Source organism: Phaethon aethereus (genome assembly GCF_964289735.1).
Source record: "Phaethon aethereus genome assembly, chromosome: 7".
In the NCBI taxonomy this organism is placed as follows: Eukaryota; Metazoa; Chordata; class Aves; order Phaethontiformes; family Phaethontidae; genus Phaethon; species Phaethon aethereus.
In genome coordinates, this window is record NC_138583.1 from 18,676,902 (window position 1) to 18,690,695 (window position 13,794).

The 13,794-nt window shown below is 39.0% G+C and overlaps 1 protein-coding gene across 1 annotated transcript in view; it reads left to right on the forward strand.

The window, feature by feature from the left end:
• Nucleotides 1–7,422: 7,422 nt before the first annotated feature.
• The window catches only part of USP54 (ubiquitin specific peptidase 54), a gene marked incomplete at both ends in the record, with an annotated part of 50,930 nt that continues 44,558 nt past the window's right edge, over nt 7,423–13,794 (forward strand). Inside the window, 2 exons of the mRNA XM_082002152.1 lie at nt 7,423–7,569; nt 10,141–10,233. Coding sequence (XP_081858278.1) covers nt 7,423–7,569; nt 10,141–10,233 — 240 coding nt within the window. The remainder of the gene's footprint in view (nt 7,570–10,140; nt 10,234–13,794) is intronic.

Here is a 13,794-nt window from a genome sequence, read left to right on the forward strand (position 1 = left end):
ATAATGCTTTTATAAATTGCAGTTTCTAACAAGAGATGCTTTTTTCTAGATCATCGTGCAGTTTAAGTTATTTTCAATCTGAAAAAGCTATAATGCTGGCTTTAGATACTTAGAGTTGCATGTTTGACTTTTTTATTTTTTATTTTTAATTGTAATTTGCCTTTGAGTGCTTGGCATGTTGTATTAGAACTCTTCACTGGATGGGTTTTAATAACTTTTCTGGTTATTTAAGAGCCAACTGGATACTTTGGGTCCTTGTAACCACTTTATGAAAGTCTGGACATGGCTACTCTACTCCTTTCTCTCAGTAGCTCTATGGGATAAATGACATACTTTTTCTACTACTTTGAACAAAAGTCTATGTGGTCTGCAGACCAAACCTTCTCTGCAGGTTTGCAGGGAAGACAGTTACCAGCTCATGTCCCTCTTTTGGGAAGGGCTGCAGAAATGACTGCTAAGACTTTTTAACCCTGGGGAATCACCTGGAGGCAGTTGGGACAAAGCAGAGATGTTCCCCTTGAACTTGTGTAGGTAGAAGTTTCCAGCCCTCCACCATCACTTGAACCTTCTACATTTTAAAGCCTATGGCTTTCTGCTGCTTTTTTACTGAGAGATGCTCTTTAAATAGATTTGGCTGACTGTCAGGCTTAAAATCAAATGATTTGGATTAGGTAAGTGTTTGCAAGATTCCATTACCCTGTTTTAAGAGACAGTTCTATAGTTCTATAAAATTCACAAGCGTTTTGGATGAAGAAGTTGAAGAACCATTTGCTGTAAAGAATATCTTCATGCAGTATAAAGCTATACTTGACCCCAGCAGCTTGCAGAGTCTCGCTTTGGGGTATTTCTGCAGATCATGGTTTCTCTGTGGCCCCTGTTGGTCTGAGCAGTTAACAGGAACATAGAGTGGGTTTGTTTTTGTTTTTCATGGGTTATTTGTTGGTTTGAAAAGTTGGTATAAGAACATATTCTTTCTTCATAAAAAATGTGTTCCATTTTCTCTCACTGCAGGAGCGGTAAGTTGTCTACCAGTGTCAGCATTGCCGCTTCAGGGAGCTGTATTCCCAAGAGTCGATTTGGCCTATCAGTATCCTGCCCGTAGTTTCTTCTAGTGGTTGGTAGGCTGTACAGAGTGCTAGTGACCAAAATGCCTGCAGTTTTAGTCAAGGATGTGTGTTAACCCAGTTTGCTCACTATTGTCTCTAGTCCCTTCAGTTCTGGTTTCCATTATCTTGCGGTGGTCTCTCAGAGATGGCCTTCATTGTGTCTTCTGGGGAATCTGTAGTGTTTGTCACAGGCTTGCTGTACCCTTACTCTCTAAACAAGTATATCTATGGATTTGGGGAAACTTTTGTTTTTAATCTTCACTCCCAGATCATTTTGATGGTCTTTACTAGCAACTTTTAGCCTAACATTTGGATAATTACTTTTGCATCAGGTAGGTGGAAACGTTTCCCTGGTGTCTGAAAGACCATTTATCATAACCTTATGCAAACTCTGAGTATATTTTCTAACATGGTTCTGGGGAGTTAGCCTAAGCTCTCTGCTACTCATAGCTTTGTCATATCTTCACAACACTTCACAGACTAGGAATTGTGCTATAGCAGAATGGAAAAAAAAAAAAGGAAGACCAGTGTGTCTGTCGTGGGCATCAGTGGCACTGTTAGTTCCTGCTTCCACCTAGTAGGTGGGCACCTACCTGGTAGGTACATGTAGCAGAGAGCTGAATAATTAAGTTATTCCTTTAAGAGGAAGACTGACAAATGGGTGTAAGCTTGACAGGAAAAGCATCACAGGCTTTTTCCCCTCTGTCTCCCAGCATAGCAATCAAGACTAAGAAAATGCATGCATAAAGCAGAAAGGTTTGGTTTTTTTTTTTCTTTATTGTCCCAGTTGCTCTGCCAAAAAATTCTTGGAAGTAGAGATGAATAGAAATAACGGTACCTTTTCGTCGTTAAAGTGTATTGTTTGCTGCACAAAGAAATCTGGCCAGTATTTCTAGCTAGCTAAGAATCTCAAGAAGAGACATCCTCTAGAGGAGGAAGTCATCCCCTCTTTGGCTGTGTAGCAGCTGACTTCTGTCAGGGATATTTACCTTTAAGAACACTGCCCTGTTCACTCTTTTCTTCATGCAGCCTTATGGTTATTTGGTAATGGCAACTTTCTGTCACTCTGTTCTATTTCATCACCTTTGAGATTGTATTCAGACTGACTTGCAAAGCTGGCTGTCCTTTGGGATGTATAAACTGTAAATGAAGGTATTAATATTGATAGCTCTGCAATTAAATATAACTTAAGCCATGCAGAAATTAGCAAATGCTTTCATCATTTCAGCTACATGAAGAAAGTATGTTCTGAAGCCTCTAGTTGTGAAAACTACTTTCCTTTCGCTGGGAACAGCCATGGGATCAGTCAAGGGGATCATTCTTGTGCTTCCACACCAAAAGAGAGACCCTGCTGGGAGCCATCAGGGTGAAAACTTACACCAAAATCCATTGATTGGACAATTCTTTCTTCTTTGTTGTGAAAAATACTTAAATAAGGGATTTAAAAGCCATTTCTCATATGTTTAGGCTTTCCGAGGTGGTTTGGCATGTGAAAGCACAATTTGCCCTCAACACCATTAATCTACTCCCTACTGCCAGAAAAGGTGTTAGGATCTTGGGGGAGGTGGGTTAGAGTGTCTCTTTTCTAAAAACACACACATTCTCATATTGAAGCATTTATTTTGTTCTGTTTTGGAAGTTTCTTCAGAAACAGAAGTAATGAAAAATAAATTCTGGACCTCTGCTCTTATTTAACAGTGTGATAAACACTTAATTGGTGGTTTCAGCCATACCTAGTGCTAAAGCATCTCCTTTCCTAAATGTGTTGTTCTAATTCAGCCATGTGCCTGGAATGGTTCATCAAGCAATAACCTAAAATGTTTGGAGAGACATAAGACTGCAGTAAAAGAGGAGTGTTACGATTTTTTTCCCCCCTTAAAATGAACAGTGGGACCTCACCAGAGAATGACAGATGCACCTTGAGGTGTTATGTTTTGATGTGATTGATTTAGCAAGTGAATATGAGAATGAACAGGGACTTGAACTGTTTTGTGGTGCATGTCTTGTAGAGTGCTGTGCTCTGCTGTCCCAAGGACAGACTTGAGTTTCTTCAGGCATGTACTTCTGGTACATGCTGAACCATGACCAGCTTTGCTCTGGGGTCGCATTGCTGGAGGTGTGATGGCAGTGGGGCCCTGTGCCCTTCTCTTGTCCACTGAGCCTGTCTCTGCAGCTGGGAGCCCTCCCTCCTTCCCGAAAAAAGCTCTTGCCAAACAACATGAATTCAAGGGAAGATCTAGAATCTTGGATTTCCTTTTTCTATTATATACTCTATATATTTTTGAATATATTATTTACTCTTTATTGTAACATTTGTATAACATTCTTATAAGGCTGTGCAACTTTTCAGGGATAGTTACCTTTTTTTAGTCATGCTGGCTAGATTAATTTTGTGCCTTATTCCAGTGAATTTTGTTCTTAACATGATAAACAAAATTCAAGTACTTTAAGATTTTTCAGGCTTTCTGCCTCAGTTCACTGTCTCTCTAGGATAATGTTTTGAGTAATGAGCCATGCTTTTGCATTGGGCACTCCTCCTATTTTGGTAATATTTCTTCATTAGTAAAATTTCCAGCAATGAGAATCCTGTCTCTCTTCTGTAAGAACAGTTTTCTCAGGTCTGATAATACTTTTACTTCAGACTTAGTTTTCTGGAGTCATGCCAAGATACCACTGGGACATACAGTAGCTACAGCTTTTGAATCCGTTATCTGGAGGTTTTTTAATGGGGTTTTGGTGGTGTGTTTTGTTTGTTTGTTTTTCTGTGTGTGTTCTTGTTTCTTTTTTGATACAAGAGTTATGTGGAGCTGCTGCTGTTGTTAGTTACCATTAAAATGCTTCAGAAGGCTGCAAAACACCATTGGCAATTCAGTTGTAGGGGTTTTCCTTGTACTATTAAAAAACTGTTGGTTTGTATGTGTTCTTCATAGAGGAGCAGTCTTTCTCAAAAACTTCTCTAATCAGAAACAATATATGAACTATGTAATTCTGTCAGGCTTGTGGCATATGTCATCAAAGTGTTATTGTGATTCCATTTCCATTTCATAAAGTAAATTTGCTTTTTTCTGTAGTTCTGTGATTGGGACTGCTTACAAGCTAACACAGTATCTGAGAGAAGTAGCAAGTTTGGGGAACACCTATATCTGCTGAGAGGCTTGTGCTGCAGTAGCTTTCCTCTTCCCTTACAGATCACTGCTGTTTTCTTAGCAGTGGGGTGTTAAAGTATGGGAGGGTTAGCTTTTTTCCTACTGATGGTTCATCAGTGATGGTGGAAACAAAACAGGATATTTTAATAATGATGATGGGTTTTTATGAAAGTTCTTTTTTCCTGCTTGCTTGTTGTTACCCTTTTTACAGTAGAGCAGAAGCTAAGTGAGTCTGTAAATGATCCATATGAATAGTGTCTTACATATATTTCAGATTAATTAGGATTCTATTTTGTGGCTGTTATATAACGCTGGTAAGTTTGAGTTTGGGTGTTTGGGGTTTTTTTAGGCGTTGGCAAAGTGTGGAGCTGCCATATATCTCCAGAGATCCGGTTTTGTCATAACTGGCTGGTTACCAGCTTAAGTGTTTTCTGCTTTTTCTTAGCTCTACAAAGGCCACATAGCCAAATAAGCAAACTGAACTTGTTCCTGTGAGCGATCATAGTGAACGTGTGATAAGAAGTCAGTTCTGCTAAGCCTGTGCAAATGCAGTGCAGGTACTAAGCTTGCACGGTTACTGCGAGAGTCCTGGCCAGCTTGCAATAGCTGTGCTGCAATGACAGGTGAACTACAAAGCCTCTAATCTGATTCTGGTTCCAAGACAATAAAAATCAATAGAAAAAATATATTCACTTTTTTATAACTGAGACAGCTTGTCTCAAAAAGTACTTAAAAGTTTTATAGCCCATTTTGAGAGCAGAATCTTGTTTTGAACTTGAAGTCTGCTGAATAGGAGCTGCTCACACCTGTGCATCTTGGGCATGTTTCGGATTGTATTTTCCATCTTTTCATAGGTGCTGTGGAAAGGAGAGGACAGAGTGCTTGCTTGGCTCAGGGGTTTTTGTGGGTTAGCACAGAGCCTGCTTGCCTCAGCTCATTCCACACAGCGTTCTGCTCCATCTCGGCGGCACAGGCTTAGCCACTGCACCTACTGCAAGTGGTGCTGGTTTACAGAGATCCTTAATTTGTTGCTTGAAACCGAATTACCTCACACAGTATGGTTGGCTTATGGTTCATTAAGGGATTGAGCAAAGAAAGGGGGCTGAGGCTGAAATTGCTTTGAAATGAATCCTGTATATGTAGTCAGTGCTCAGGAATGTTGTGTGACCAGCATGGTAATGGTCTGTGTCTGCAGGCTTGCAAGCACATCTGAAAGCTTTGCATGGCACACTGGCAACCAAGAAGAATATTCATCTGTATATAGGTATTTGCCTGCCTTACAGCAGTGTTGAGACTTCATTAATATTTGTGGAATGAGTTTAATAGAAGTACAAACAAAATATTACTAGAAGGGAATGGGTTAGGCCGCTGTAACGCGTTCGCAAATGTTGAGGAAGTTTTTTCTGTCTTGACAGGAGATGCAGAATTTATAATTGTGTGGATGGTGAAAAATGTGCCTTTGCAAATACCCAGGATGTCTTTGGATATCTTTGTAAGGAATTATTCTCTTAGTTAATTTTTGCTGATGCACAAACATCTATTTTGTGTGTCTATTTCTTAGTGATTTCATTCTGCAATTACTACTTCAGAACATGTGGAATAGTCATCTTGCTTATACCAGCCATAATGGGCACATTCAATTGTTGTTATGTGTATTTATAAAAAAGGGATAATCCTAAATGTCATTGGAAATGTCTCTGGAAAATATTATGCAATTGTCTCTAAAGTAAATACAGGTGGGCTGCACTTGAGAACTTCAAAAAATGTTTTGCCATGAATCTTGTAGTTCCTGTTTCTAGGAATTTCTTAGATCAAATTCTGTTTTTATGTTTCCTATTGAGATGAGGGCAAAAGTGAACTTGTGGGAAGAACAGTTTCTGTTGAGTGATTCTTCTGGCTTCTACACAAGTGTTGATGTCTTTTGGAAGACATAGTATATCCAGTGTACCTAAACTAAGTAACTTTTTATAGAGATACACATAGTTTCTGATTAAGAAAATTTGGAGACTGTTCTGTTCTGGAGAGGTCTGTGGGCTGCTGAGTCAGGGGAGAGCCTTCTGCCTTCGTCTTGGCCTTCCAAGTTCAGTGCAAAATCTCTCTTCTAGGGTGGACAACGTGCTAGCATGTATTCACAGAATCACTTACTACTGTTTGCATGGCTAAGATATCTTAAAGAAATTTAGAACTTCAAGATTCTAAAGGTTATGTATGAAAACTGCTGTGGAGTTCACGTGAATGTTGGGTTTTACTTTTTAAATCTAACTTCCTTCTTTAATGCTTCTAACATAATCCATCCCCATTGCTCTTACGTACTTTTCTCAGAAATATCTGTTCTTTCCTATGTTACTTTATTTTTTGGGTGGAGGAAGGTTTAAATTTTTTTTGCTTTGTCCCAGAAGATTCAGTGTATTGTGGGAGGTGAGGCAACACTGGTCTTGGCAGAACACCACAAAACCAAGAGAGTAATTAAATGACGCAAGCCTTTGATTATTTTTCTCTCTCAAGCTTTCTGGCACGGCCGGGCATTCTCATTGCAAAAGGAGGATCAGGAGAAGAAACTTCTAAAGATCACATGCAGAATTAGAAGAACAGTATTGGAGACTTTTTGCTGCATTAAAGCACTCCGCTCTCAAGTCCTGGAGTTGCTTCTTTTTCCTCTGTGAAGATAATGTCTCTTTCATCACCCAAGATAAATGTAACTGAAAGGGAGCTGCCAAGGTTTTATTTTGGTTTTGGTCTCTCTGCTCCCTTACTAATTGGATTTTTCCCATCTTCTGCCGGAGGATTATAAAAGGATTAGAGAAGCTGGGGTTTTTGGGGTGTGGGAGGTAGCTGCTGGCTTTCTCTTCTCAATTCTGGGACTTCCTTAATTTGCCATGTTGTTCCCTGAAGTCACTGCCTGTTTGGAAAAGGGAGAAGCAGCATAACAGATGAACTTGCATGACCATGGATTCCTTCCCTTTGCAAACTTTCTGTGTGGCTGCTTGTAAAAGAGGTTTTTGCATGCATAAGCATGCTTGTGTCCTGTGAAAGCATAAATTCTGCTCAAACTACAACTTGAAGAAGATTGGATGTTCCAGTTTTGAATTTTGGTGAAAGACAGGAAGGCTCTGATCAAGTCAAATACTCTGCCAGCCTAAACCTGCATATTCTACAGCTGAAACTGGAAGATGTCTTGGAAAAGAAATTACTTTTCTGTGGGTCGGGGGAATGTACAGGGCATGTTTACTCCACGAAATACAACCTCAATAGCACCCAGTAAAGGTCTCAGCAATGAACCAGGACAGAACAGTTGCTTCCTGAATAGTGCGCTACAGGTAAGAGCACATAATAAAAAAACGTTTTCTGCCTTTGCCCTCTGTCCATTGTAGTATTTTCTTAGGCTCAACTGTGCTACACATATAGCCAGGTTTGACTATGAAATTGTTTGGGCACCTAGATAGAATAAAGATATGTTTTGGAAATTCAGATTAGTTGAGTTGTAGAACAGCTTTCCTTAGTTTTCAGGTTTTCTTGGTGAAATCAACAGCATTTACATAGTTGTCACTTAGTGTCCTTGAATCTCTCGTTCGTGTAAACTTGTAAGATGCCAACCAAGGAAAATACATGTAGAAAATTTCTTTTAAAATAATAGGACACTGCATAGTTTGCAGTATGTCTACTCCTTAAAGGTATATTTAACTTTTTTGTTGAACTAGTCAAGTTCAAGGGTTGATAACACCTATACAAGACCCTTTTTATGTAGTCCAGTTTTCTTTCTAACTGCTGATTTGTAACTTAGTTTAGATGATTGAGTCTTTACCTTTTTAAAAGAAAAACCTTTTCCTGTGTCAGAATCTAGTGGAGTGGTGTGAGTGCTATACTGGTATTGTCACCATTTAAATGTTTTGAATGGCTGACGTTTCAGATTTAAACACTGCAGCCAGAAGGACTGAAACCCTTTCTCCACATGAGTTTCCTTCCCTTCATATGACTTGTCTGTATATCACAGGCTGTGTCACTCGGTGGTTGTTGGTTTCTTTTTTTCTGGTGGGTTTGGTGTTTTTGGTGTTTTTTTTCTTTTTTTTTCCCCATGGGCACAATTAGGTTCTCAGCTAACTGCAGGCCTCAAGACTCCCCCCCCCGATTAAGTAATACAAATTGAAACACCAGTGACCCTCAGTAGGCTTAATGTGCTGTGAAATACAGGACTTGGGTACAAAGGGAAGTTATAATAAGGAAAATGGGGTTTCCAGTGATGTACCGTATTAATTGCTGCAGTTAAGTTGCAAGGTGTAATCACTGGCTGCCTCCTAATATTGAGTTACTGAACCTAGGTCAGAACTAAGTGGAGCCTAACATCGGCTGCATGCCATATGTGAAGAGGAAAGCCTACAACCTAGCCTTTAGTATTCTACATAAACCGTTTTCTTCTAAAGCTCAAGAGAGAAAGGATATCAAAAATATTTGCAGTCAAAGCTGAATTAAAAAAAAAAGATAATTACTTCATAAAATATGTACTTACGGGTTTTTTATCTTAATTTTTTAATATTCAGTGTTAGTCTGAGAGGCTCTTGTGTTTGTTGCTCCTTACTACTAAGTGTATCTATAAACATTAAAGATAAACTGCAAAGGCATTGAAAATGGACTCATTCCTAAATGTATTTTTTTTTTGTCCTTTTGTGAAGTCTGCAGTAGTTCTTCAGGGATGTTGTGTGTAATCAGATGGTTCCAAGGCTTTTGTTGCCTCCCAAGCCCTTAAGTATAGGGAGAGTTTGGGTATAAACATAGCCATGACAATTCTGAAGTTTTGGGAAACTACAGATTACATATTCCGTAACTGTGGTTTTAAATACAATTTTAGGTAACATTTGTGTGCTATGGTTTAGTTACAGATTGTTCAAGCTGGAAACACTTCTTGAAACCAGCACAAAGTTTTTTCAATGCTAAATTTTTTCTAGCTAGTTGCTCTGGACAGGTTAATCGGAAATAAGAAGTTTGGTCCCTCTGTGTGCACTGGTGAAGCATTCAGCCATTCAGATGCAAGATGCCAGCCTGGACCTTGCTGCTCTGCCTGGAACCTGGCAGGATGTGATTTAGGTCAGGGCTTCTTTCAGTGCGAGCTTCTGCCTCCTGAAAGGCTGGTGGCTCTGAAGCTTACAAGAAAGTCCTGTTACTGTTCAGTGAAGCTGAAACAGCCAACACCGACCACATTTATGTATAAAGAACTGACTGTGAAACACCTCAGAGATAGGTATTGTTCCTAATTTATCCCAAAATTGCACAGATTTAGTGGTAAAACATAAGAATAAAACTTGGTGGCGTTACAGCCAACGTTGCCTCTCGCTGTTGCTAACAAAACATATAAACACAACATATAAAAGCCTGCTTGCTTTTATATGCTGTGACCATACCTGGTCACATACCTGTCCTGAGAGAAAAGTATAATTGCTCACACAGGTTAGTGTTAGAAATCTGCCAGTAATCATGGCATGTAAATGGATTTGCTAGTGATAATATTGGGCATAATGGCTTTTAGTAATCTGTCATTTTGACTTGCAAGAGCTTGTGAATGTATATGCTGTTAGTGCTCCTGTCCTTCCACCTCTAAGAGGTGGATGGGTGAGTTTTGGCCCCAGCGGTGGGGTGTCTTTAATATAGAAGCCCATGGCAAGAAATTCAGAGGGATGTCCTATTGTAAATTCATGTATGCGAATGCTACAGATGGGGAGGAAAGATGAAAATGTCAACTTGCAGTTAGATAAAAGTCATCCCATTTTAAAAGTGATGTTTACTGACATTAGTGTACTTTTGGGATTATTTAGCATGTGCAACTTCAGTCAGAGCTTTATGCAGTATTTTGTTTTATGTATTTATAAAATTGGCTGTTGCCCCTTTTTGTGTTTCAGGTTCTCTGGCACCTGGACATTTTTCGCCGCAGTTTCCGGCAAATCACAATGCACAAATGTATGGGTGATTCTTGCATCTTCTGTGCTCTCAAGGTAAAAGTTGGAACTAAACTAAAAACAATTTTTTAAAAATTGAACAGAAATATTTCCAATATTTGATTAATGTGTATTCAAACCTGCCTCTGGAAATTTGAGAGCAAAGGTAAATCTGAAAGTACTGGCCCAAGATACTAATGGTACTGTGTCAAACATATGTTCAAGCCAATAAATCATGAAAATACTGCAGGTAAACTTTCAGATGCAGAGACTCTTATCAATGGAGTGCAGATCATTGTGAGCCTCCATGTTGTTTGAAAGCTTAGTTCAAACAGTAAAACATCAGTTTGCTTTGTTTTTTCAAATTTATCAATTGGTTTATAAATATCATACGGTGTATAGTTAGTATGCTCTTCAGAAGTTACCTTTCCTTCAGAGCTACTTTAAATGTCAGCATGGAGAAGGCCATTTTGCTTTAAGCTTTTCTGTTCAAAACTTGATTATGTAAGGCTAAAAGGCATTTTCTACTGTAAATATCAATGTCTGTGTTTAATGGCTCAGCTCTTTGTAGTCTCTGTTTTTAAAAAAAAACATCAATTCAGTTTGTAGATGCAGATACAATAACTGACTGTCATAGATGTTGCCTGGACGGTAAAATGTAGATGCTAGCTCTTGATTCAGAGTACTGTTACGTAGTTGAGTAAAGTGTGCAATCCTACATCTCCATTTGTCTCTGCCCATTAATTTTTAGTGCTTCTGGTTTTTTGTGCTCTTCTTTCTAAGTTTTGCTACTTCAAACCCACAGCTCCCTCTAACCTTGTGGGAGAAATGGATGTGATGCAAACATGATGAAAATACCAGCTTTAATCTTCCTGAGCAGTTATTTTTTTTCTTCCTGAAATTGGGACTGAGACATTTTTCTTTAATCACAAATGGGTTGTAAAATCCAACTAAATATTTAAATTTGTTGTGGGAGAATTTATTGTATCACTAATTTTGTGTGCAGTAATGAAAAGGACAGAGAGCATGTCTTATATGTATGGCAAAATAGAGAGTGCAAGGTTTAAATTAAGATCATCTGAAGTTTACAGGCAGTATTTGTAGTTTAATAGCTGTCTTGCTACTGTTAAGTGACTTTACAGGTGCTCTGATAGAAACAGGCTTGGAATGAGTTATCTAGTGAGTTTTTTGACTGTTGTTGAAGGGTTTTCCCTTGCAAAAGAACAGCAAAGAGGAGGCTATTAAGGCATGAAAGGAGATGAATAATTTCCTGCTGAAGAGAAATTTGTCTCAAGACATATCTGTTGAAATGATGAGACAGGATTATATTTACAGCAGTGTCTTCGGAAGAGGATATAACAGTGGGTTGAGAGCAAGATAGCACATCTGAAGTGAGAAATACGGCTATCCAGACAAAGAAAAGATGGAGTATTAAATATATCCCCTTTCTTACAGGGAAGTGGTAAGACTTATGCATGATCTGGTTCGAATTCATTAAGTTCAGTGGGATAAATAATTTGAAGCTAATTCTTGGATCATGCCCTCGAGTATTGCCAAGTGATTGTTGGCATTTTTTGATAGCTGAGATGAGGACAGAAAGAAAAAGATTTAGGAAATTAACGTGAATGTACATTTTTGCTGTTCTGGGGTTTAAATTGACAGCAAGATTGGGCAAGGAAATACCAGATGGGACAGGCTCTGTCACTTGAATGAAAGTAAACTGGACCTTGAGGCAAAGTTGAGAGGTTTTAGTATAAAGATAATAGTTAAAAGTGTTTTTCTGAATGAAAGTACTGAAAAGGGGGGGGGGGGGGGGCGCGGAGAAAAGATGTTATGGGAAAAAGGAGAGGATGAACCTTTGTGGAACTGGTATTGAAAGATAAACTCTGGACAAAGATGTATCTGGATTAGCAGTACCAGTATGAGAGGGGAAGTCATTACAGTTAAGACTGGAAGATGACAGATCTCTGGAATATATGTATTAAAAGCAGACATTGGGCTGAAGCATGTTTAGTTTTGTTGATAAAATCCTTGCTTTTGATGTCTTGCTGAAGTGTGCAGTATGCTATTATAAACTTGGAAATGACAGGTAGAGTGGCAGAATTCACAAATTGTATGCCTGCAGCCTTATGCTTATTTTTAAATTAAGCAGCCTTTGGAAAAATTGCTGCGCTCTCTTCTTGCTCCCAGATATCTGCAAGGATTTTTTTAGGTTGGTTTCTTATCTGAAGTTCTTACCAATGCCAGGCTTAGCCAGAAGGTGTTACAACCCTTAGTTTCCAACAAAGCTATAACATTGCACCAAATCATGAAAATACTTCTGCACACAACCAGATGCAAGTTTTCTAAAATATGCAGAATTCCTGTAGCTGACAAAACTCAATGTACAATGAACAATTCTAAAGAAACGTGTAACAAGTAAAGAATTATCTGGACAAGTGTTTCTGAATATGAGCAGCAATCAATACTTGACAAATTAAATAAATTAATTCCAACTGGCATGAATCCATACCAAAATGTTAGTGTTTTCTCTATCTACGGGCTGTTCTTTGTGAGAGAGATCAGTGTGTTCTACCCAAGCCTTTTCCAGAACCTTCAGAAAGTTTACAGACATCTATTGTAAAACTATACAAGAGTAAAAAAAAAAATACATGGAAACTTGTTTGTTAGAAGTTATAGACCTGTTTTTTATTCCTGGTTCCCTTATGTTCATAAAGCAATTCACAATTTTATGTTTTTCTTTGGGTGATGCCGTGACAAGTTTCCACATTTATTAGTTTGTGTGAAATGTTGATGTGTGTACATAAATATTTGAAAATTCCCCCCATTTTTTTTATCAAGGGAAATAATATTATAAAGGTGAGTAGTAAAGGGTCTCACTCAACCCTTAAGTGAAATTGGAGATGCAAAGCTCCCCTATCCCCCCCAAACACTAGAAACATAGGCTGTCTTGCTTGCATGCAACTGAAACGATAGAGATACTAAATGATAGAGGTGTGCAAAAGGGATAGCCCCAAACCGTGGAGATAATCACGTTCCTCTTCATAAACTCTTTAAGCAGGCAGAGGAGTGGGAATAAGGCTGTTTAAGGTATTTACTTATTCTCTGCTGCCCTCTGGATCAGTGTTCTCGAACTGCTTTTTTTTTTTTCTTCCCCCTCCTGCAAAAGTCTGGCAGTCTGGCACATGCTATGTGTAAGGTTGTGTAAGACAAATGGGATAATGTACATAATATGCATCTAATACTGCAAGCATCACCAAGAGCATGTTTGTTGTCGCAATGCAGCAGGATCATCCCTTCCCTTCCGTGCTCATCTCTTCCCCTGCCCCATCTGCTCTGGAAGCCTTTAACTGTTGTCCTGCCAGGGTAATGCCAGATTAGCCTCCAGGTCTTTGACAACCTCTTTCTCTTGAATCTTGCCTTAGGCTTTGCTAAGATGAGGGAGAAGATATGGCTGGATCCAGTGGGAACCCAGGAATCTGGAGCTCTATACCATGCGAAAATCTCCCATTAGGGTCTGGGGAGAGGTAATTAGCCTTGCATGCTGTCAGGTGGATCTGCCTGAAATACCTGCCCAGACCAAGCAAGTAGGAGGCAGGACATGTTTACTCTTCTCCA